Source organism: Gasterosteus aculeatus, chromosome X (genome assembly GCF_964276395.1).
Source record: "Gasterosteus aculeatus chromosome X, fGasAcu3.hap1.1, whole genome shotgun sequence".
Lineage (NCBI taxonomy): Eukaryota > Metazoa > Chordata > Actinopteri > Perciformes > Gasterosteidae > Gasterosteus > Gasterosteus aculeatus.
In genome coordinates, this window is record NC_135698.1 from 7,967,267 (window position 1) to 7,992,563 (window position 25,297).

Consider the following 25,297-nt stretch of genomic DNA (forward strand, 5'->3'; position numbering starts at 1 on the left):
AACTGATGCGAGTGCCAATTCCTCTTAACAATACCTTCCATCATTGCCAGTTTTTTGTTTGTGCACCCCCCCCCCCTCCCCCTTCAGCATACAGGAAGGTTGATCGACAACCTGCAACTCACAGAAGCTGCTTTCCCGTCATCCTTTTGTCTCGAGGGAGCACAGAAGCAAAGGTAGAATTTAAATGCTACAAGGCCTCAATATTGTCCCCTTTGTCTGCCTCTGTTTGAGTGAAGACAACGGATTGGGTCAGTTATTCATTAAGTAAGCAGTCGCTAGGCTACTTTCTTCAGTTAGATGTTTTTTTTTTCTTCCTTTAATGCCCTGCAGCTCTTTTAGTTATCTGTTGGAGAAGATGGATGATGAGGATGTTTCGTGATATAAAAAAAAAGATAATAATTCATTACAGCTTTGTTTTTTTTTCATGTGGTGTTTCATCTCAGTGGATGACTGCTGCAACGCTCAAGTAAACTATCCTTCACACTCTGGCCTGGCCCCCGTGATTGAATTAGCCTTTGCCACAGCTATCTCCCATGCTGGCGGTCACGCTGAATTTCACCATGTGAGACAACACGATAAAAGGCAGGATTCGATTTGCATTCATGAAAGCACTTAGGAAGTTCAAAGAGAAGTTACAGAGCAGAATGAAGGACGCGGGGTCCCCTCAGACTGATCAAACAGTCTCATTTTAGATTTCACAATTTCATTTTTAAATGTTACATTTGGTCACTTACCCTCCCTGCCGTAAAGTGGTATACGGCTGTTTTAACATATCTTAAAAATGTCTTCCCCGGAAGGTGAAAACACCAGTGGGCGTAGCTCATGTGTTGCGGGGACACGGCCCACAGCTTGCTCGCACCATGTAAGTGATCAACCGATATGAGCTTTGTGCTCCAGCTGCAGGCTGTGATACAAAATTGTCTGGGGGCTCACCGCCAGTTAGCGGAGTTATTGCCTGGAAAGAACAGAGTGGTTTTGGGCAAAATTGCAGTGATGGATTGGGGTTGCAAATTGATAAGGATTGTTGAACAGGAGCTTTGATGAGTTTCCAAGCTGAATATAGATGTAACCAATATACGAGCTGAGGTTTAGCATTACATTACCGGTCCAGCCTACCTTTAATGTGAATATTGATCCATGCACGTGTAAGGTAAAGACATGACATGACATGGGAGACACAGTGTCTACAGCCGTTCCCTCCGGCCCATTATTTCCTCCATCTTTTGACAATTCATATTATTCTGGCAGTCTGTGTAATATTTAGTCTTCTGACATGTCAGAGAAGTGAGGGGGAATTGGAAGTGTTTGGTCTGTGGGAATTAGCGGCAGACACCTACTGATTAGGTTTAGAGTGTTCTGGGTGCTCGGCTTGCCTAGCAGAGTGGGAAGGAAAAGTGAGAGCAATCAGGGAGACAATTTTAATGTGAACTGGTGTGCACATAACACTGCCTGCAAAGACGAGTGGAGCCACGCAGGCTGTCTTAAATCCTCCTGTTTACACGGCAAATTGCATTGAAATTCGTGCATTCTTATAGCTTTCCGTTGTTGTTTTTTTCAGACAATGTGAAACGTGGCTGAACATGTGCATGCATACATGCAGAGCATCGAAAGAATAAACTATAAAGTTTAAAGAGGGATTCAGGTCGTTGACAGATGCAGGGCACCAGCGTGTCCTCCTCCTCCAACAACAACAACTAAGTGCGCTTGAGCAAGGCAGTCCTAACTGCTTCACCGGATCCAGTATTCCCAGACAGCGCGTCGGAATGAGTGACAGCCGATGTGTTTACGCGACTCTTCTCCCGTCAGGGAGGATAAGGGATTTTCTCTCCGTCAACATTTCGTCCCCCTGAGTGCGGATCTGTGGCGGGCGGCGCTCCGCAGCTGGAGAGGCTCTCGCTGCGTGTGCACAGGCTCAGCCGGCTGCGCGCACATAGGTTCGAAGGCTGGAGAGACCCTCCCCCGGCCTGGCGCGCAGGGGTGGGGTTCGCCAAGGAGCACCGTCCCCCGTGCGCCGCCACGCCCCCGCGCTTGGCGCTGTCCGGGCGCTTTGGTGCTGAACGCGGGATACGAGTGCAAGCCGCCTTGCACGCGGCCGTGCGGCGCGGAAACAGCGCGCGGATCTCTCTCAAATTGAGCGAGGGGTGATGGTGGACTCCAGGAAGGACCATAACCGTGAAGGAAACGTTTTTCACGTGTTTCTCTTTTCGTTTTTAATGGTTTTCTGCCAACCCCCCCCGAGGTGCACATAACTTGCCGCGAGAATGATTTGGGGTGTTTTGTTATGCTGCCTCCTGACGCCGGCCGGTGGACATCACGCGCGGGAGAGACTGCCTTTCTTTCACGGGCACATTTTTGAGAACTCCCCGGCGGCTTCCAAAGTCAGCGGACTGAGCATCCCGGTGAGGCGCATCAACGCGCAAAAATGGTGCCCAGTCTCCGGCATGCGCTTCGAACTGTACGGAAACGGCAGCGACGATTTCCGCGCCTTGGCGCACCACAAGCTGGGAAATGTAATGCTCAAAACTTCCAGGGTTTTGGACCGAGAGGCTCGCTCCGTTTACCTGCTGAGCCTCGGTCTGTGTTGCCGGACCCGCGCGTCGGAGTCCGCCGTCTTCGAGGTCGCGTCGGTAAAAGTGGACGTCCTGGACGCCAACGACCACGCGCCGACCTTTCGCGGCGCGGACGCCGTTCACATCACTTTAGACGACACCACGGCCCTGCGCAGCGCGGTGTACAGGCTGGAGGCTGTCGACACGGACAGCGGCAACAACGCGGAGTTGACGTACATGTCCATCCCCAGAAATGGCAGTTTCTACGTGGTTCCGAAAACGGGGGAAGTCCTGCTGGTTGACTCGCTGCTGGGGCTCCCCTCTAAAGTCACATTCTATGTGTTTGCCAGAGATCACGGGTGGCCCCCGCTGACCAGTCAAGGTGTCCTGGTGACCGTCGCTCCACAGCGGTGGGCGACGCGTCCCGCTGAACTGGCGGCACCGGGAAGGGGAGGCCGGCCTCCGAGGGCTTTACTTGACCCCGGCACGGTGGTTTCCCTCAACGTGTCCGAAGACGCCAGCATCGGCTCGGTCATAACGAGCCTAAGTCCCACCAGGTTCGCGTCAGCCGCCTTCGAGGTGGTTTACCCGGAGCCAGAGAGCTCCCCGGTCACCGTGGGGCGCGACAGTGGAGATATCATGATAAGCAGGAGGCTGGATCGCGAGACAGATCCTTTCCTGGAGCTCAATGTTAAGATTCAGGATAAACGAGGTGTGTATTATTCCTCACTTAAGTGCCCCCCCCCCCCCATCCCCCCTCCTCCGCCCCCTTCTTTACCCAGGAGTTATTTGGATTGTGGGGGATGATGCCCTATTTTAATGGCACTGCTGCACATCATGGTAAAGCTGTTGTGCCATCTGGACACATCCCCAGTTATCAGCGGAGCCCCTTTCAGCAGGCCTGACATATCCATCACATCCATACAAGGCCGCCGGTGTCTACAGCAAGGGCTCATTCCACAAGTGTGCCTCATTGTCATCACTGCAAATCGGAAATATCAGCTCAAACAATGCAATTCACGAATCAACAAAACAAAAATGAGCATTTATTTTTTGTCCAGTCTTTAAAGATGTGCATATTTCAATTATCACTGAATATTAAAAGCTCATTTGTAGCAGGGGGAACATGTTTTTTTCAGTTTGTGTTTAGTGGTCCTTGTGAACCGGTTGCAGCAACATCCTTGATTGACAGAGTTTGCGACTGCAAAGTTGTTTTCAGAGCTAATCCTCGCAGAGTGGCAAACCCCTGCGACCCTCGATCCCTCTCATCTACTGGTATTACCCCTCTAATCCCCCTCTCATTCACTCTCTAGTCCCAGGGATTTCAAGCAGCATTGCCAATGCAGGGCAACCTCTCGAATTCTTGGAGGAAAGGTGAAACCAGTGCGTATATCAACAGTTCAAGTTTGATTTTTCCTCCTCCAAAAGTCAGACTTCTTAAAGATGAGAAAACAAAAACAATGGCTACAAATGATTTGCTTTTTAATTGCAGAAAACAGTGTGTGGTGTTTTTCATTTGAATGGCCTGCCGCTCTTGCGTTGCGCTGAATGCTCTGGATGGTAATTGCAAAGCCTGATTGGGACACTTTTTGCAATGCGCTGGCTGGAGGTTTTTGCAGAGAGCGAAACAAATAGTCAGAACAGTCTGTTTTTCACTTTCTCTCCTGCACAGATGCGTAACAGAAAGCAGCTACTCAAAGCCTGACAAATATTCAGATCTACCTTCCACCATTTTAGCTCTCTAGCACCTGCGAAAAAAACCCTCCTCTCCCGATCAAAGGACACAGCGTGTTCTTCATCCTTTAACTTCAGCTATCCAGATGGAGTCCCGACGCGAGTCCGGGGGCACCCGGCCTTTCTGCTGCTGGACTCCCTCCCAATCCCTCTAAATGAATGAGCCCATTTTAGCTGTCTTCAACTCTGATATCTCTGGTGAATCTTCTTCTCGCCGTGCTTGTGGTGTTGCGACAAATCCGGTGTCCAGTTCAATAGATAAAGGACTTCCTAGACAGAGTGAGAGGAAATAATGAGCAATATGCTTACGTGAGTCTCTGTAGGTGTATGTTTTGTATGCGTGTGTGAGACTACACAGTCACACTAATATTGACCCCGGGCACGATAACAACAGTTTTAATAGGGCCCCATGTGTTGTATCCTCTCAACTAATTTCCCTACCGTGGACTCTGTGTAGCACCGAGCTGTCCGCGGTGCTGACAGTCACCTGCTGCATGTCAAACAGAAACCTCAGTCAGACGGCAGTCTGCCAGCAGTTCAAAGAATATTCATGTCGCTGGCATCCAGTGCTATTCACAACAGCATTTGATATATTATTCACATACTGGGGGGTGGACCAAATAATAGGCACACTCTCACAAAATCCGGAGCCACGACTTTACAAACCGCGTCCTCAAAAGCCAGAACCAGAGTTGAAATAATACCTCTCAGAGACCGGTGCTGCATGCGACATTCTAATAGTGCAGATAGTCTATTTGTCGGCCTTTGATCTTTTTTATTCTTAATTTTCTTCTCACATCTGCTGGACACCGCCACTTTAATGCTAACACAAATGTACCAGTACCAAGGGAAAATCTAGCTCTTCATTGTCTTCCTCTACAGCTGTAGGCTACAGCCTTGTGGACTTTCCCGTATGGAAATGTATTCCTTATGGATTTGGGATCAACCTCTTAATGTTTATACTCTCCTGGAGAATGCAAACACGGCCGTCACAGTCGGTGTGTGGGAAAGATCACTGTGGTTCTTAACTGGTGGATGTAGATTTGCTAAATGTGAAGTGAATGTGTTCATTAGCTGGTTAATGTGGGGATGAAATGCAAATCCCAGCGGTGCGGGGCTTTCTTATGCTAATAAGTTTGCAGTGGGTACATCGTTTTGATTAGTGCCATCAAAAGAGCGTTTCTTTTTAATGTTCAAATGCAGATTAAAAAGTGTAGTTTGACATAAATTGATAAATTATTCTGGCAGGCTGCAGATAAGGAGAACGTAGAACAGCAACACTGGATTACGCTCAGTATGGGGTCCGTCCTCATTGACGTACTTACCTGAGAGGAAATATGCTTACCGAAAACTCATCCTCCCCCGGCGCCTCTAAGATGTGATTTGTTTGAGCACTGAGGCGTCTCTGTAGTCTGTTGTATTTATATTAAAAAGAAAAAACACATTGAAAGGTTTTTATTTGAATACATGTTAGATAATAAGGTTATAATGGGCTCAATTCTTCCAAGCTGTCTTGCTATCAGTACAGAGTGACACGGTAGTTTACTCACAATTTATCCATGAATTTCACAGTTTGTTTTCCATTTGTAAAAAGATACAGAGGCCTTCATCCGCCAAATGTGGTTACTTCTCATAGAACCGAGATAATTCACCATATCACTCAAATCTGCTCCTGTCTGATATGATTTGTCATCATCATGGCCGCCATTTTCTGCAGAAATTGAATGTTTAATGTAATTGTGCGACATATTGTGCCGTACAGCCGCTCAGTGTGACCAATGACATTGCTTCTTTACTCTCTCCCATTCCTGGAGAAATATTCTTATATAACATATATTACTATTACTGCGCTGTGATTGATTACATCACTTACTTTTTAATCACACCCTCAAAGTTAGGAATTACTTTTTCTTTTCGCAAAAAAGCAGAAAAACCTTTTCAGTTAATCTCTTATCTTTTAATCATTCCTGAGCTCCAAACACTTTTACATAATCAGAAAATGAGGTTTTGTAACTCATCATTAGAATACACAGTATGTATGTATGGAGCATTGTTAAAGATCATAATAAAACACTTTGGGGAGGTCTAATAAGGACTTTACTTTATGTGCATATACAGGATTTTATGACCCCTGACAAGCTTTGATAATGTTTCTCTCACTCATGCATCAGATTCTGTCAAACTATCCAGCTTGTGGAAGACTTCCTCCTTTCTCCTCGTGTAGATCCGCTGGCAACGTTGGAGAAATATTTACCTGCTAATCCGTATTCAGTGCACCAAGAATCCCCAGAGGAAAAAAAAAATGAAGTGCTATTTTTCTGACATAGCCTTTGTGTATCAAACCAGCGATATACGAAGGGGGAAAAGTAATAGAAGTAGGCCATGACTCACAACTCACAGAAACCGGTTACGTGGTGTTGATTCTGAGGAGAGCGAGTGAGGGACCTCGACAGCCTTCCCTCTACAGGATTTCCACCGGCCCACAGAGGACGTCAGTTTAGATTTTCATCGGTGCGGGATTTATTTTAGATCTTTAGCTCGTCCCACCCGAAAAATCCTTTTCTTCACACCTGAGTTGGGATCTCTTAATGTTATTTGACGGTGCCGAATAAGCGGTGCGGTCTTTGGGGAAGTTGGAGTTGGGGGTGTTGTGGTGGTTTCCCCCCCCCCTCTCCTTAGGTACCTGTGGGTCGGGTGGCAGGCAGCTCGCCGCAATCACCTCGCTCTCAGCTCCTTCGTACTCTGCTCTCTCTCCGTCCTACTCTCTCCTCTTTTTCCCGTTTCGTAATCAGCATCTAGCTTCATGCTGTCTTTAATCCAATTTACCCTTTCATACTCCTTTTTTTAACCCCCCCCCCCCCCCCCCTCACACACACACACACCACCACTACTATATTTGCATACTCCTCTTATGATGTGAACTGAATTAAGGAGAGACCCAATCTAATTTTTGTTTGTAATTTGCGACTGCGGAGATGTTTGTTTAAGTGGAAAACAATTTTTACAAAAGGCTGTCTGCATTTATTCAATTTAGTCAGAATGGCTGTGCTGATTATGCTCTATTATTGTGAGAATGTGCGCATGTGGTTGCATGTGTCTACGCACAAGACATTTTTTTTCACATGTACAATTGTGCAAATCTGTCTGTGTTTGCACTACTCTGTGTTGGTGTTAAATGTTATCATTGTCCTTTTAGTAGCCAGATTCCCTGGAGCGGAGCTTCTCAGATTTGTTGCCTGACAACATGCTGTGAAGCTGTAACATGCCTGCAGCATTATATCTCTGCTCTGTGGTTCTCAGATATCAAATGGACGTGTCTAAGCAACATCCCTGCAGCCCTCTCTTCTCTATAGCGCCAGTATGTATCTGACGCCATGTAGGAGGAAAGGGGAGAGCGTGTGTGTGTGTGTGTCACAGTTTCTTTTTTTAAGATGGGATTAAGCTCAGAGAGCTGGGAGAGGAAGGAAAACAGCTCTCCTGAAAATGCAGAGGAGATATTCAAAGCGGGTCCAAGGGACTAATATCAGGGCACAACGGGGTCAGGAAAAGCTGCAAGGCTGGGGGCACGGACACGGAGCGTGGCCTTAAGGTCAAGAAGGTCGAGCGAGGCAAAGGTGGAAATGGGTGAGAAAAGCAGGGGAAGGATGGAGGAAGAAAAAGATGGAGGGAGCGTGTAACTGCATGTCTGTGTGAGATTGTTTTTCCCCCTGTGTGCCTACGAGCTTCACTGAAGATAAGTAAAGGGCAGCCAGATCAGAGGCAGGGAGTTGTGCACCGCTGATGAGAGGTCATCTTGGTGAAACATAATTGTCCAACGGTTAGAGGGCAGAAAGTGAGAAACTATTTGGGTGGCATGGGGAGGGATAAGGGTGGTGTTTGTGTGCTCTGGGTAGCTACAGGGCATAGGACTTGGGAAAAATACAATACCGTATTGTACAAATGTGAAAAGGGCAATGTGTACTAGGATGTGTCTGAAGGTGGTTGGGGGGTAAATGGGGGGGCGGGGGGGGGTACGAGAAAAAAGTATGACCTGCCCTTTAGAAGGGGCGTGCAGAGAGAAAGAGATGGAGCGATAGTAAGAGAACACTGTGTGTTCTTACCCAGAACAATACGTTAAGTTATGGCGGCGGATGGAGACATTTTTAAAGTTAGAGCTGGCTGGGATCATTGTTATATATAGTGACACCTCGACCATGTCTGTCCCCACTATCAGCGGGGCAACAATATGTCACAGGGTTGGTTTGTCTTTGTCCTATTTTCCTGCCTTTCGTGTCCACGGAGTAACTTCACTTTCTCACCCGGTGTGTTTCTCCCTCCCTTGTGATTGCGTCGCCTCCCCCCCTAATTGTTCCCACCTGTGTCCAATCACCTGCACCTGCCCAGTGTACTTCAACCACGTGTGTCCCTTGTCGAGTTTGTTTGTCATTCTCGACTTACCCGGAGACCTCGATCGTTGCGTCTAGATGTTCTCCTGCTCTGCTCTGCTCTGCTCTGCTGTGCTTGCTCCCTTCCAGGCAGATCTTTGAGTTATTAAAAGTTATTTCGTAAGCGTTACAAGTAACTGATGACGACGCTCAGTTGAGGGGAAGAAGCGGACATTCACAGCACAGAGAGCGCCGTCTCCTTCCGTGTTTTTGTGTAAGCTTTTCTACGCGTTTGGCACCCGGGTGATTTGAGCTGGGCGTAATCTGTAACCTTACCACTAGAGGCCGCCAGCTGCTACCCACTCTATGGTTTGATGACCTTTGTTGTCATGGTTATACCAATAACGTGTTTCTTGGTGAAACAGCGTGGCATGTGTGGACGTTTTGATGACGCCCCGAGCCCCACACCTTCGTGGGACTTTGCGTCTCCAAAAACGTCCCACTCGGCGAAACCTGCCGCGACTCAATGAATACACACCAATAGAGGATGAACGCCAATTTTGATCAAGACGTTATAATGATCACAACGTAAACGGGGGGATTTGTGTGTCTGCGCTGATGTCTGAGCAGGACAACATAATTATTAGGGGTGTAACAATTCATTCACTGAATAGAGTAATTGATTTATATTCCTGCGATCCAACTAAATCGATCTGTGCTCCGCAAATCGGCATTCCGGACGACATATATCGATTATAAATCAATTGAAATGGTACATAATCGATTGTATCGATACTTGGAAACTACACGTTGGATTTAAATACAAAAACGGTGTGGATGTGTATTTGTTTGTTCGTTCGTTTTTTAGCACTTTAGACACGTTAAACGTTACTGGATTCAGTCTGCCTGTCTGTGACGTCATCAGTACGCAGCGGCAGCCGCGCGAAACTCAGAACAACAACAAAACACAGCGTGGAGGAGACGACTGCGAGCGAGACATTTACAAACCAACTTATCGATCCAGCGAGTGGAAACATTTTGGCTTTTGCAAACACGGAGGTGTTCTAAATAAGTCGGTCGCTGTTTGTAGAATATGTAGAAGCCAAATAAAAACGTTGTAATTATTGTGTAATATTTACATTGAAAATGGCACTTGATTCAAATAAACAACAGGGATCTCAGAAACTTTGCCTGCACTGTCCAGTAAAGTTACTGAATCGATTTCAAGTCACTGAATGGAATCGAATCGAATCGTTCTAAATTAACCCAGATCGTCTATGAATCGAATCGGCAACCATGGATCGCGATTCGAATCGAATCGTTGTTAAAATGAATCGTTACACCCCTAATAATTATGCATCGGAAGAAGTGAAATGAGCGCACGGTGTATACTGCACATGCTATGCATTTCTCGTTAAAGCGGAAATCCTCAACAGTCGACCAATATGAATTAGGAATGTTGTGTGCGGTGCGGTGGGAGACGTGAGCGCTGCATGAGGCCCGGCGCTCTGAGGACACAGAGTTTTTATTTGGCCAAGGGGCTGCATTATTGATGCCCATTACCACAGGCGTTGTCAACTCGCGGCTGCCGTGCACACGGAGGCAGTCGCTGTCAGGAATGACCCCCCAGCAGCACACAGTCCCAGAATGCAACCTGCTTCCCACCTGTGTGATAAATGAGGACGGCTTGGACATTGTAGAATGAGCTTATTGCCGACCGAGATTTTTTATTTTTTTTATAAATCTAATCCATGATGTGCTGACACCAACTTAGTGGGAGACAAAGGTTTGAGGGTTCCATGATGCAATTTAGTCTTCCTGCTATTGTGTTTGCCAAATCTGGAATCATTCGTTCAACGCGGTGACAGTTTATTTCACTGACTGTCCCCCTCCACACCTGCCATTTTCCCGTCCATTTAAAACGATCTTTTGGCTCCACCTTTGCATGACGGATAACCTCTCGGTGGCTTCTTCCAAAACGCTGAATTGATTTTGTGCTGTGGATAAACCTGGAACTGCTTTGCTCCCAGCGACAAAACTTCACTTTTAACAACAATGTATACGTAGCAGAAGCAGCCTGTGACTGTTGCTGACTGTTTACAAACTCGCGGATAGGTAGGAGTTGGATTGAGTCCGACGGCTGATAGAACTATCCCGAAGCCCTCTAATGAATCAGCCTTACAGACAAGACCGCTAGAATGAACACGGGGAAATTGGAGCTGCCGCTGGGATACGTCATGGGAATTCAATGCTTGTGCTTATTTATCTATTTGGTGGTGAATTTCTCAACCTTTTGTACCCAAAGGTCCAATTAAGTGAGCATAACAATGGTTGCAGCTTTGCTCTCGGTGGCCCAAACGAGGCACTGATAAACACGCAGGACACAGACAACGTTCAAAGCTTTGCTGGGTGAACTGTGAACAAGGAGGTTTTTAATGCTGTAAAAGAAAAAAGAAAAAAATCACATGGCTGGCCAAGCTGCTCAGTGATATGTTTTGACACGGCCTGAACTTTGCTTCGGAGGAAAGCGCGCAAATTGCAGAAATTGCAGAAATGTCAGTAATTGCACAACACCAATTTGCAGAGTGTACGTGTGGCTTTTGTTGAAAAGATGAGAATGACTGTCATTCAAAGAGAGTGCGAGAGAGACGCTGAAACGAAGAAGAACAAGACGCTTCCAGCTGGCAAAAAGAAAGGCTCTCAAGGAGCAAAGAGGACCGCAGCTCAGTTCTGAAAATGTGCTTGAGGACGACGTCCATCTCACGGTTCACTTGTCTAATCAATTGGCAGGAAACAGGGAGACGGTCTACAACTCCATCACAGCCAGAGGATGACTTATTACAGGAGCAGGTGCTTTGGATGCAGAGAAAATGTAGTGCCTCTCAGGTCTAATGGGCCTCCAGCACAGAGCATGGGCTGTATTGGCCGTTTTTAAACATGACTCTGAGTTTGTTTGTGCGCGCGTGAGATTGACACGTATGGAGAAATGTGAAAACAGGGGATGTAAAACGGAAAAAAGGAGGAATTACAGTTTTTGTTTGTGCTCACAGGCTGTTTATCGCAAGCTTTTCTTCTGTTCTGTGCGAGTGCTTCTCCCTTCTTCTTTTTTTTTTCTTTCTCTCTTTCTCTAGCTACCAATTTGTGTGCGTTCTCATCTGAACCAGTGAACGTAGACGGCTTTCTCCCCTATCATCCTCTCTGCCTCGACAGCGCAGGGCTTAATTCTGCAGACTAATCAGACCATATGGTCTCTGCGGTCTTATGATGCGCTGAGGAGACCGGGGACAGGGATGCCGCCGCGTCGTTAGCCTCGCCGTGGAAACACATAGGCACGCGCCGATGCCACACATTAAGGATCAAGAAGTGGAACTGAGTGCGCAGTGTGTGCAGCAGGCCTCAGAAGCCCTTTTACTCCAAAGGAAACAAAAGGAAAAGATTAAAAACCAGAGCTTGCGTAGACGTCATTTTTCACCCATAATTACTCTCGCCCTTTCCGCCCGACACCACAGCTTCTATTAAATCATGTCGTTTCAATAATCAATTGTTTGAATGCACGTTAACTTGGTTTTGATGGATGTCGCTGAAAGAGAAACGGCTGCATCTTCCAGACCCTAAAATTGAGAATAAGCCACATGAACAACCGAGCGCTCGTAGTTGCGAATGAGTCACTCGGCCATTTGCCACCTTTTTTGTGTGGATGTCCAAATCATGCTGATGATAAATGTAATCCACTCGAGAAATAATTGAAGCGGTCGCCCGCTCATAGAAGCAGGAGGATGCATTGCGCGTGGCGATTACCAAGCTCTCTTGCTTTTTTTTTTTTTTCTTTTTTTTTGTAAATAGATAGAGGTAAATAGAAAAATACAACCGTACACATTCTAAATGACTTCTCTGAATCGAGACGGGCCTGATAGCGTTGTTAACCTCGTTCTAAAACACACATCCCACTGAAACTAAGACTTACCTGAAGGGCTGGTGAGTCATATTGTGATAAAATGATATATTAAAATATCTAAATACATGATTACGTTGTCTAGATTGATGATGACGAATGTCTCAGAAAATCTTAGCACTTTATCTGATTTCCCACTAAAATAAAACGATTATTAGTGTTTTACAAACAGTAGATAAAGTATACACAAAAATCGGCTTCACCCCAACTTTATTTCATAGACTTTATTTATAATTATTTATAATTCGTAGAAACGCTGCCGTGCTGTGATACAAATCATTATTGAGGTATGAAATGACCTATTTTTCCACATCATCCAGCAGAAGCGTTTGAGTGGCGCTGTGGCCCACAGCTACCGGAGCTAAAGAACCACTCTGAAGTTCTTCCCCAAACGCTCACTGAATTATCCCGCCGGCTGCTGGAAGAACAACAGACTTTGTAGCTGCGTGACACAGAGAACATCAGCATGAACCGACGGTATATTTTTCACACTGTATCCGTCTCTGAGATAGACAGCGATGAGGTTGAACATTTTTAACATTTGGATTGAGCTCCCCGTGTATTTACAGTAAATCCTGCTGATGGAGCATTACTTACTAAAAAAAAGATGTTAATATGCGATCATGTTCACCCAATGTCAATCTGTGACCATTATTACAGATTTGGGGGCATTAAAGTTAACATTGGTCTTTGCATATGTCAGGCGTAATCACAGATTTCAGTTTTTCTAGCGTGGCTCAGATAGCAGACGGTGTGACAAACTGTGATGGGGTGGGGGGAGTTTAACACTTGGTTTTCACAGTGGGTGATAAACATTGATCTCGTTTAATCTTGCCGGTAATGACGGCAGATGATGGTCCTCAGAGGACAGGCTGCTCGCTGGATTAGATATCCAAATGAGGACTTTATCCCCATCCTCCCCGCCTCTTCACCCATTACCAATAAGCCAGGTCACATGCTGAATTACTGCACATGTGTGTGTGTGTGTGTGTGCAACGCAGACAATGCTCAATTTGATTTCTTCTTTGTTCATTACCATTAGAGGAACACTGTCAGATTCTGCTTCTCCATAACAATCAACTGTAGAAATACATCCGCAGTAATCAGAAGGTCAGTGTAACCCATTATTGCACCTTTTTGTACAATTAGAGTCAGTGGAAGGGTGTTCCCACAATGCCTCTCTCCCGGCCGTGCTGAACAAACAACCGAACCGGCTTCTGGTTTCAGCGACAGACTAATGCTGTCTCACACGTACGCCGTTTGCTTGCTTTTCCCATTAAATATGTGCGCCTCCCTCTGTTGCTTCTGCCTCGCCCGGGTCTATAGCTGTGTGTGTTTGTGTGCGTTGACATCTCCGACTGTATGAGCTGCGTACGCGGTGCTGTTTCTTTGCCTGTGTGTATATATATATATATGTGTGTGTTTCTATGGAAAGATATCGAAAGGGCTCCAGGACAACCCCCATCAATCACCGGCTCAGAGGAAAATGGAGAGAGGAATCGAGGACGGAAAGAGAGATGGGGGTCGCCACAGGAAGCGGCATTTAGAGAATAGTAGAGGCGGAGGCAGAAAAAGTAGACGGAGGGATGGAGCAGTCCGGGCTGACTCTGATTGAGCCGGGTGGTGTGGTTTATATCCTTTAAAGATAAGGCAACACCGCTCAGCAGCTTCCTCCCCTCCCCCCTTTAGCTCGAACCGAGCATGATAATACGAAAGCGTGAATGGGGCAAATTGAATTAATGCCGCGGCACACCATAAAAGCCCTAACTATAATGCATTTTAAAATCCTATAATGAGCAGAGAGCTAAAATAATTTCACACTCCAGTGAAGAAGATGGTCCTCTAACAGATTTTTGGGGGTCTGGCTGACACCGCCGGGGATTTTGTCATTAAACGCGACTCTAGGTGCTATGTCGAAATGATACTTACTCTTTACGTCCTGGGGTGCAGCAGCGTTCGCCCCAACTTACCAAACAAACCATTCCAAAAAAATCCTGCATCACGCACAGAGAGCTCACTCGGCGCGAGGGAGAGGCTGCGTGAATGCCGATGTCTCGCTTGGGCCGACTTTACAGTCTCGGGGTAAAAACAAGAATTTCAGGGAGGGCACATCTGCTATGAAAGTACTCCCTCATTATTCTTCATTAACGGCCCGTTCAGTGATGATGGGGACAGTGGTGGGAGTTGGACCCCGTCCCACATTTTTCCACACACAGTAATACGAAGGCACACATGGAGAAAAGGGTGCGTGCCGTTTGTTGTGCATTTTCCCCCGGTTGGTACGTGACATGCTTTCAGCTCTCACACCCTCATCACTAGAGTCATATATAGCTGAAATTACCTCTCCATCATCAAACCAGGCAGAGTGAGAAAGCTCTCTGACACACACAGTAACACTAACAGACGGGTGTTGATAGAGACTAATGATGAAATAAAAGCACTTTTCTGGCTAGAATGGAGGAGAGCATAGTTTCAATCGCCTTTTCCTCCATCCTTCTCTTTTTTGACCTTCATGAACATCAGACCTTTTTTCTTTTTGTTGTTCATGACTTTCTTTGAACTCCTCACACTTGCCACTTAACCCCGGTGCGACTTTGAGCATCTGCTTTCACCCGGAAACCCCCCCCCCCCCACGCAAACACTTCTGTTACACGTCAGTAAACACGGAAACACGACAAGTCTGCCACGCTGACATCACGCACGTGCAAAGAAATGCGAAAGCCCACGCGCATGAATGCGTAAACAAATGTCAATACGCTGGCAACAAACAGCACATGACACACGGATGCACACAAAAGGTGCACGGGAGTAGTGATAGAAACATGCACACCACATACACTGAGGCGCAGAGCGAGGCGGGTGAGGCCATCTATGTCTGTATACTTTGCATCGCCGTCGCGCGTCCGTGTCTTTTTTTGGCGCGGTTGGTGGGTGGAAAGGTGGGTAAGTGCGCCGCACCGTGCGTGTGCGTGAGTGCATATTATTTCTACAACAGGGCCTGCTTGGATAGCGGCTACATTGTTCTGTCCCAGATTTGAGAATCGAGAGCGTACTTTACAGACATTTCTAATTACGTAGGGTGTTAGCAGATAGTTGTGGAGATACAATGCTTGACTACTAATGTAGTGTTTATGTAAATGAGACCTAATACCTTCCTACAGTGTCACTCGAGAAGAAGCGAGCAGTCCAACGCACTGTAAATCACTCGTTCTCACTTCAATTTAATTTCAACGTATTAGTTGCTTCGCTTACCTACCATGGAAAAATGTAACTATACGATATTTAGGGGAATTGAGATTTCAGCTTGTTATGTCGTCTTCGAGATCATTTCTTGTTGTACCACCAGATGTATATGAAGAAAGGTTAAGGGGGCTTTTCACTCCCAATCTACAATATTTCTAGTAAAAGAAAAGGCGTTTTGTTTCATAGTCTCTGTAAAAGAAAGTCGACCGTCGGGCGTCTTCAATCAGGGGCCTCGCGACGTCGAAGCCACTTGCCCGAAGAGCCACTGCAGCATTGTCTTCTTTTAGAACACAATTGAAAACCTAATTATCATCCAACAGTCGACCGGTTACTGCCCTCATTATGCCAAAGGACTAATATTGATTTCTTGGGAGTTTAGGGTCTTGTTGGCTTCGATGGTGTATTTAGCATTTGCTGAAAGGGTGACTGGGACCATTAAGCCTGTTTTTGTGTGTGTTACTGTGAAGCTTCTGCTTCCTGTGGGCTTTACTGTTTGCATGTCTGATGGTTTCTCACTGGTCGTATTGTCCAATTTGACGCAATAGATGAACACTGTGCCAGTTGGGGGGGGGGGGGGGGATTAGTGCGCATTGTTGTCTAGAGGCAGAGGCAGATAAGAACATCAATATCGACGTGCATCCAGAGCAGACATGCTGGAGGCCAGGGGAATGCTTAGCACGAAGGTAGCTTAGCAGAAAAGGTGTTGAAAACGTTAGCCTGGCTATTGATACTTTGGCCTACTGTGGGAAATATTAAGCCTTTATTCTGTCCACCTAAGGTATAAAGGGAAAAAAAGCTCTCACAACCTACCGGCCCATAGGTGAAAAAGTAATTGCAAGAAATTATCCTGATGATCCTCAAGTCTTTTTGGCAAATATTCTGTGGGCTGACGAGACAAAAGCAAGCGTAAAACTAACACAGCGTTTCATAAAAACCACATTGTACCGTCAGTCAAACGTGTTGGTGCTGGTTGGATGGTCCGGGGCTGCAGCTTCAGGACCTGCACCACATGCCACAATTGATGGAACCATGAGTCGTCCGACCATCAGTTTGTGACCTCAAGCTCAAGAGCACTTGGGTTCTGCAGCAGGACAATAATCCAGCCCCCCCCCCCCCCCCCAGCAGGTCCACCTCTGCATAGCTCAGAAGAAACTAAATGATGGTTCTGGAGCGGCCCAGTCAAAGACTTAAATGTATTGAGATGCCGTGCCAAGCCGCTCACGGCTGAAAACCTTCCAACGGGGCCGAAATAAAACAAACTCCCTCCACAGCGATGTGAAAGACTCGTGGCCGGTTACAATAAACCCTTGGTTGCAGTTGTTTGGGGGAGCACAACCAGTTATTAGGGCGGATATGGGGATTAAGGAGATGACAAGAGTAGACCCCCCGCCCCCCAAAAAAAATCCAGCCTACTGTTTGCACCGTGAGTGTGAAAGCAAAGGAAGGAATGTTTGTTCGCATCAATAGATCTTTGTGTGGTGTGAAAGTTTGAAGAGGGTTTGAAAATGAGGACGCCCTGCAGACATGCAGCTCCACGCAGAAGTGTTTGTAAAGGAAATGCATTGTCATTGTAGTCTTTCAATTTGCCGCATGACGATAGTAACAAAACGACAAAAAAGATCCACCCGAGAATGACTCACTTTCCTTTTTAAGAGCAAAGGCATTTTGATGGGGTGGAAACTTGTCAACAGCTGTTGAATAACCCTGAAAACACCGGAAACATTGGGAAGAGTTTGCACAAATCCAATACAGATACTATTGAAAAAACACATGCACTGCACTTCATATTTCTTTTGCATTCCATTCTATACGTCCAGATAACAGATCTCCACTCTTCAAATACTAACAGAGCAACAACTGTAACAATAGTCTATAGATGCGTCCCAGTGGAAGTGTAACTGGTAACTGGTAAACATGAGATTTTTAGATTTGATTCTTTTGCGTTTGGGAATTTTCATACTGGTCAAATGTTGCCTATATTTTTGAAGGTTTCTCAACGCGAATTCACAAAGCTTCCATTTATGCACCAATAGGCGATTTTCTGGTGAAAAGGGGTCTAATTAACGCAAACATGATGCCACTACAATTCCTCACATCTGGGTTTTCAGCCTTCAACTAATGCAAAATTATTTGTTCAGACCTCCAGGGATGTGGGTTTGTACATAAAGTATTTGTAAGACAGACACTGTTTCGTGACCACAAAATACAGTCTTCATACTATATTAATTTATCCGAGGTTTCTGGGCTAAAACACAAAGCGGTTTCAAGACAATGGAAGGAAGAAGGCCTGTTTTTAGAACAGACATGACATTTTCATTATCTCCGTTTGGCAAATGTGTATCCTCGGCTTTATGGCCTGCAGGAGTTTGTGAGTCATTTTCGGAATGACTGAGGTTCCTGTCATGGATGTGTTTTTGCTTCTCCCATCTTCTGTCGGTTCCTGTTCAAATGATGTCTGGTCAACATGTTGCTTCAGTATGTATATAAACAGGCTTCGCACGGCACAAACTCAACGTTGAAGGCAGCGCATCCACGCGCAGGTGTTATTCCGAAAATTCCAAAAGGTGCAGAATCTATTATTCAGTCTTTTTAAGACAAGAATTGCCATCTTATCACCTTTTGCAGAGCAGTCATCTGAGAGGTCAAGAGCATTAAAGATGGCTTCGTGTCATTAAGGTGAACTAGATTCATTGAAGGCATTAACCCTTTGTTTACATGCAAACCATACATATTTACATGTATGTCACAGTTATGAGAAAATACTGTAAATCCGCCATTCATTTACAGCAGTTCATCACAGTGTATGAAACCACACTTTGTGGATCTTACTAGCTCGTAGACACAAAATCCTCCGTGGCTCCATATCGCGCCAAAATGTAAGCCTGCGTGCACCATTCAGGGACCCAATCAAATGCCAGGGATTTGATTTAAATCCCTGGCAGTAGTTAAATAACTGTACACCGTTATATTCAGATATTCAGTTTCACTGTGAAATATCTCACAGTGCAGAGGGTGAAGCCTTTCAACTTCTGTTGCACTGGTACTTTAAGACTCATAAGATATATCTTTATATCGGGTTTATTTGAGCATTCAGTCAATAGTTGACACATACATACAGATATACAGAACCTCGGGAGTCAGGGAGTGAGATTACGCGCACTGCATTTGGTATCGGATAACGTTGTGTCGACAAAGCGTTGGCCTTACACCACAGGGATAGCTTGAGTTTACTGAACAAACACTGCAGGCTTTTAACTGAGAGTTAAAATGCATGTCCTGTCTGAGACACGCTGTGTGTGTGTGTGTGTGTGTGTGTGTGTGTGTGTGTGTGTGTGTGTGTGTGTGTGTGTGCGCCTGGCGGTCTTTGGGGAGTTTACACCTCGGATGGAGGATGCCACAGAGTGTAATTCATACAGGCTCTTCATGGAGAATTCTATAACGTGCAACTCCTTATTGTTGTTGTCTTTGTCTCTCAGGAGAGCAGCACACATTAAGAAGAAATGTGGCGCTGTGTTGTTCTTTCATATCAAAGAAATATACACCTGTTTGCGTCAGTAATGGGAATCAGTCATTAACCAACCACAGTTGGTTTTTTGGGGCTTTATCGTCCTGCCTCTAATACCATCTGCATGCCTTCAAATTCTATTTGAAGAATGATTTGTTCTTTATTAGGTGGTGTATGGTACGTTTTGACTTTGTCCTCGGGCAGCGTACTGCAATATAAAGGCGATGGTTCGTGGTTATGTGTGTAATCGCGTTAAACTATTTGACTGAGTACAGATATTGGGATCTTGGAGTCACTGCTACAGCTGAACAACGTATCGGCAGCGTTTGGCAAAAAATGCAGACAACCACACCGTTTATAATGGTTCAGGTGGCACAAAGTGGTTCATTCGGAGACTTGAAACAGTCACTTTCACTAATTAATCTCCGTGTTGAGATCCGTCGAGGGGCAATAGATAAGAATGTGTGTTACTGTGCGTAAACAATTAGATGCAAAACGTCTCACTGATGGGAAGGTAGGTTTCAGAATTGCAAATATTTAACTTTATAGATATTTGTAAGTTATTTGAGCAGGTTCATAGACCGTGGGGATGAGTCGTATGCCGTAGTTGCATATTTCAGCTTATCACATTTCCTTTCCCTGAAGGCCATATTCAGTGCCAGCATATCTACGTTGAACACTTGCTCCTCTCTAAATCCGCCTCTTTTATGCAAGTGAATAGAAGTGAATGGGCACATTTCTTTCTGCTAAAGGCAAACAAAACGGATTGAATTACTTTTGTAATTTTTGGGGGGGGGGGGGGGGGGGTGGGGGGCTGAAACACAGTGGAGAAAAAACAAGCCCACCGGAAAAAGGCTTTTGGGGACACGCCGAAATCTGCCTGTGGTTGGAGATACGCTGTACGTCTTCAGTGGAAGAAGAAGAACGTTTTAGCACTATTAATAGTTTGGCGCGTACAGGTATCACAGCGCATTAGATTGGAGAGTCACGCAATAGTCCGTACATGCTTCCATCTGATTCTATCTCACTGCTGTGGAAGTGAACAGTTGAGAGTTAATGGCTTCTGTGAGGTTTGTGGAGGCAGTCCGGGATCATATTGTGTTGGGAGTGAATGGAACATTTTCTCATTAAAGTCGCAAATATTTCTCCCACAAAAAGGGTTCTTCTAATGGGGCACTGGTGGCTACTTAGAATGTTGCACGTCTTACAATCCTACAACATTAAAACCACCTGTTGGCTTTATAATATTCTACAACTTGTCGCATTGGAAAAGCTCAACATATGTTCTCAAATTACAAATTAGTATCATTGATTTTATTGGGGTAAGACTATACTGAAATCATACAATGAAGCTCTGCGACCTTTGGGTATGACCCACTGGTTGACCGTTATGGAAGGCGTGGTTTGGTGTATTGGCCCCTACGATTGTTCTTTTAAAGTCATTTTTCGTTTTCTTCTGTAAATATTTGGATGTTTAAGTCTGTTTGTGTGTGTATATGGCTGGCATTTGTGTGCCGCTCTTTCTGAGGAAGGCATGTGGCGTGCAGCGTATGTAAAACCAGAATAAAATAATTAAAATAAAATGAATATTAATGTGAAAGACATGAAGCTTTAAAACATGGTGGGAAGGTTTTGGGACCAATAAATGTCAAACCCCGCTGGAAGAAAAGCACCCACCAACATCTGGCTTTTGTCTTTAGTAGAAGTGTTACAATAACTCAGCTTTTTATTGGCTCCACTTTTCGATAAGAAGTGATGGAACCAGAACAACTGAATGGACAAGATCAATTTCGCCCCCTTTAGCGATGCTTTCTTTGTGATCTAAGCAACTAATTCTGTTTGTCTTGATAGAAGCAGGGCAACACCGCTATAAACAAGTCAATAAAAAGAGACTGGATAAGTCTCGGATAAAAAAAAGAAACCGCTATTACATTTTCACTTTCTTCCGTGTTCCTAATCCTGTTTTTTATTCACTGTTTGAATATGTAGTTTCTAAAATACAGATACAGGCCACTTCGTCACTTCACCACTTTTCTACAGAGATGCAGCTTTGGAGAGAAAAGCTTGTGGAAAACTTGAAGGTGTCTAGTGGCTCCGAGGTGAAGGGGCCTGCATGTGTGTTTACATGCTTAGTGTGTGTGTGTGTGCGTGTGTGCTGCTCTGAGTTAATAGATTTCTGTCCCCGGTGCTTTTAGCGTGTTGATCTCCTGCTGACGACTTCACACTCTGCTGTAAGCGCAGTGAGGGTGTGGGGGGGTGATGCTTAGAATAGAACCTCCTTAACACTGCAAACACTCGGGTAATGTACCTTATTACACCTCCATTCAGCTGATTTTCACTTTCCATTCACTCGCTGCTTAGAAAAGCACCACTGACATTCCGTGTCTCGCACGGGCCGTTGCTATTTATGCTTGCGGACGCATTTTGTTTAATTCATCACAGTAATATCTGTATCTTAATTTCCTTCCTCGTTAGACAGAGGAGGAACAAGGGGTCCATAATCAGACCCTCTGATATTAATTCCACTCTTTTTGCTTCATCTTCATTTATCTTGTGGTCCGTTGCGTTGCTTCTGTATTTTTCCCTTCCAAAACACCGGGCGTCTTTTGCTCCACTGCTCGTTGTGCTTCCCTTCGTGCTCTCGCCTTCGTCTCCTTCGCTTCCTCTGTAGATATCTGTGTTTCTGTACTGGTGCCTCTCTTCTTCCCTCTTGTTCTCCCTCTCATCCCCTTCCCACTCGCGCACCGAAGAGTCTCTGCACTGTGGGCACATGTGTGCACAGCAGCACTTGAGACAACTTTTTTTTCTTCTTTTTCTGTTGTTGTTTATAGCGGCAAGCCACTTTAAGCGAGCTTTATATAGCAGCTATACCCAAAGAGAGGATTAACAGCAGGAAACATGCAGTCATTTAGAACACACACTCCGCCGTGCACATATAGGTGACACAAGGCCGGCTGTAGACGCTGAGCCGTGGCCAAACGCATGGCGCACACCACTGTCACACACTTTTTTTTGCAAATGCATTGTTGCGTTAGTCATTCGGCAGAGACCTCTTGTACTTCTACAGATTATGTACAGTATAGACCGGCTTTTCATCATACTGAGCGAGCAGAAAGCGTATTTAACTGAAAAATCCAGTGCAGCCTGGGAGCCTTCTCACCCCCCCCCCCGGTTGTTTGATCGCATCTTTTGCCTCGGCCATGTTGGGGCACGTTGTGTGTCGGCTTGGTTGCTCGTGGGGCATCGCTCACATCCGCTCCATCTCCATGGACTCCCCGGATCAGAGAGCTATCGCTCACGCTTGCGGGTTTGCAGCCTGAGAACATGCACAGCGTGCACTCCCCGCCTCCACACAAGATACCCCCAACCTCACCAAGATAGCCCCAACCTCACGCACACACACACACACACACACACGAAGTGCATTCATCATTTATTATTCCAGAGTTGATAGGCTTTAATTATCTGCCTTGACTCTGATGAGTCTCTCTGTAACAAGCTAATTAGATGGAGCCTTGTAAAATCATCACCACCATTACCACAGAGACATGGTTGGGAAAGACACCAACAAGCAGGAGGCAAGAAATGTGTCTGGCGCTGCTGATTTGATAGTCGACTAAATGTTAAGTGCTGGAGCTGTGATTTAGTTTTGATTAAGGACCTTTCAAACCCTCTACTTTGAAAAAGAGTATTTCCCCCTTTTTTTCATTATTCATCACGAAAGGATTGCTCCGTCTTACAGGGCAGGATGATCTGGCTTAAGTTGCACGAACTGCCGCTGTCGACATTTGAAGCAGATAGCATCGGAGCGTTGATTAGTTTCTCTGCCCCCACGATGCGGCGGCTATTTATCCAAAACGAACCAACGTCAGATCCGAGTGAGAACTTTTCCTCTGCGGAGAGCAACTTTAAAGCCCGAGCAGAAAGCTAGATTAATTCTCTCCTCTAGCTCCTTCCTCTCTCTGTTATTATCCCTCTAACAATCCTTTTAGGAGCTGTCACACACTTTATAGCCATTGTGTTTCAGCTGTGAACACTCCAGAGCTAGTCTGTAGTGCAACACATTGTATTTTCCATCAAAATGCATCTTAACTGTAAGCCAGTTGAAATAGAAACTGTGATCTCAGCATTTATTTCTGCTTTCAACTCATTTGAGGAAAGAGGTGAAGTAAAATGTGTATTACAGCCATTCCGGCAGTTTGAAGACTTTATACCATCTGCTGCGTGCATGTGGCGCGCATTACCAATGTGTGTTTTTTCTGTTATCGGTTTTAATCAACTTTAAAGACACGGAATATGACGCAAACCGACAGCCCTCCTAGTGAAAGGATGCAGGACAAACTCCCACTGCCTTTGTCTTGGTTTTAAAAAGCACATGTACAGCCTGTGGTCACACGCAGGAGAGCTTTTACATAATGGGATTTAAAATCTGTACATACTTTTAGCCCTTAGGTAACTCACCTCTGAGACAGAGACAGAGAGAGCGAGACGGCGAACAGGAAGAAGGCATGTGTCTGGGTCTGACTTGCCTGTGTTTCAAATGTCTGCGACTGTTCATATCGGTGTGAGCGTGTATGTGTGTGTGTGTGTGTGTCCTGGCAGGGGTAAGGCAGTGGGCCGCTGTGGTTTGCAGCCTATTGAACGGGTTGGCAGCTCATTTGACATTCCTTAATGCCACGTTGACACATGATCGCAGCCAATATCTGCAGATATATTGTTCGTAGCCCGGGCTCCTGGGACTTGCTCCACTTTGCAAGAATAGAGTTTACCCAAAAAGCTGCTTTAGGTCGGGCCTGGAAATATATTTGGGTGCATTTTGTTTCCGCTTTGCGTCGTCGTGTTTAACGGGAATAACCATTCCCCTCCATCCACCCCGGCGAAGTGCACGCTCGGGTCCCGTGACGGAGGCTCCTCCTTGCGCTCCTTCCGTCTGCAGACAGTCATGGTGAGCGAGCTGCTAATTGGATTCTTGAAAATCTTCTTATTCACTCCAGCAAGGCAGTGTGCAAGCGACAGAAAGCCTGCAGCCGTGAGGTGTCATCCCTGGGACCATGTGGGGAGATCAAGGCACAGCTATACATAGACTTGCTAGATGCGGTTGTGGATGAGTGTCTCTTCCCCCCACCCGCCCCCATGGGAACCTGGTTGTCTAGATTCCTGAATGGGAGCCCGGGTCGGAAAAGGATTAATGACGTCATGTCCACCGGCACCGGCCCAAACAGCCCTTCTGACAAACCGGCAGACATGATGAAGGAAAAGGAAGTGGGGAGACAGCGAGGAAATTGCCAGGATACTGTGTTGATTCACCTTGACCAAAACTCTAAAGCTCAATCAAGACTGGTGTCAGTTTCCCATTGCAGACTGAAAATACAGAGAACTGCGGGGTCAGATCATAGTGTGTAGTATTCAGAATTACATTTGTATTAGTTTAGAATCACCTCAAAGTTTTATTTTTATTTTTTTGACGTTTTTTGTTTGTTTAGGGCCAGCGCTCATTTCTTTAAAGAGGAGCATTTCTCCAAACAAGCAGCATTATGTCGTACCGCCTACCGAAGACGACGGTACCTGCACCCAGTTGACCCACCGCTTCGGGTTCCCCCGGCTGCTTGTCTCCCGCACGCACGCACACACACACACACACAGTTACATGACAGCTGTCACTTTCAGTAACTGCAGCTCCGTCACTATCTCTGCACAATCCCCCAGGCCCGGACTGGTACCTGAACAAGGTGAAGCTGAAGATCACTGACGTCAACGATAACGTCCCCGAGTGGAACATGGAGCCGTACCCTTACCTGGCCGTAGTGTCCCCCGAGGCCCCCGCCGGAGCGTTCGTCTACCAGCTCCGGGCTCGAGATGGCGACGAGGGCAAAAGCGGAGAGGTGGAATACTTTTTGTCTGATGGTAAGCTTTCTGCTGTTTACACACACACACACACACACACCTACAA

The 25,297-nt window shown here is 45.9% G+C and overlaps 1 protein-coding gene across 1 annotated transcript in view; it reads left to right on the forward strand.

Moving 5' to 3' along the window:
- The first annotated feature begins 1,898 nt into the window (after nt 1-1,898).
- LOC120808970 (neural-cadherin) overlaps nt 1,899-25,297 on the forward strand; it is a 70,212-nt gene continuing 46,813 nt past the window's right edge. The window contains exons 1-2 of the mRNA XM_040162382.2: nt 1,899-3,261; nt 25,054-25,251. Of these exons, the coding sequence (XP_040018316.2) occupies nt 2,262-3,261; nt 25,054-25,251 (1,198 nt within the window). The 5' untranslated portion in view covers nt 1,899-2,261. The remainder of the gene's footprint in view (nt 3,262-25,053; nt 25,252-25,297) is intronic.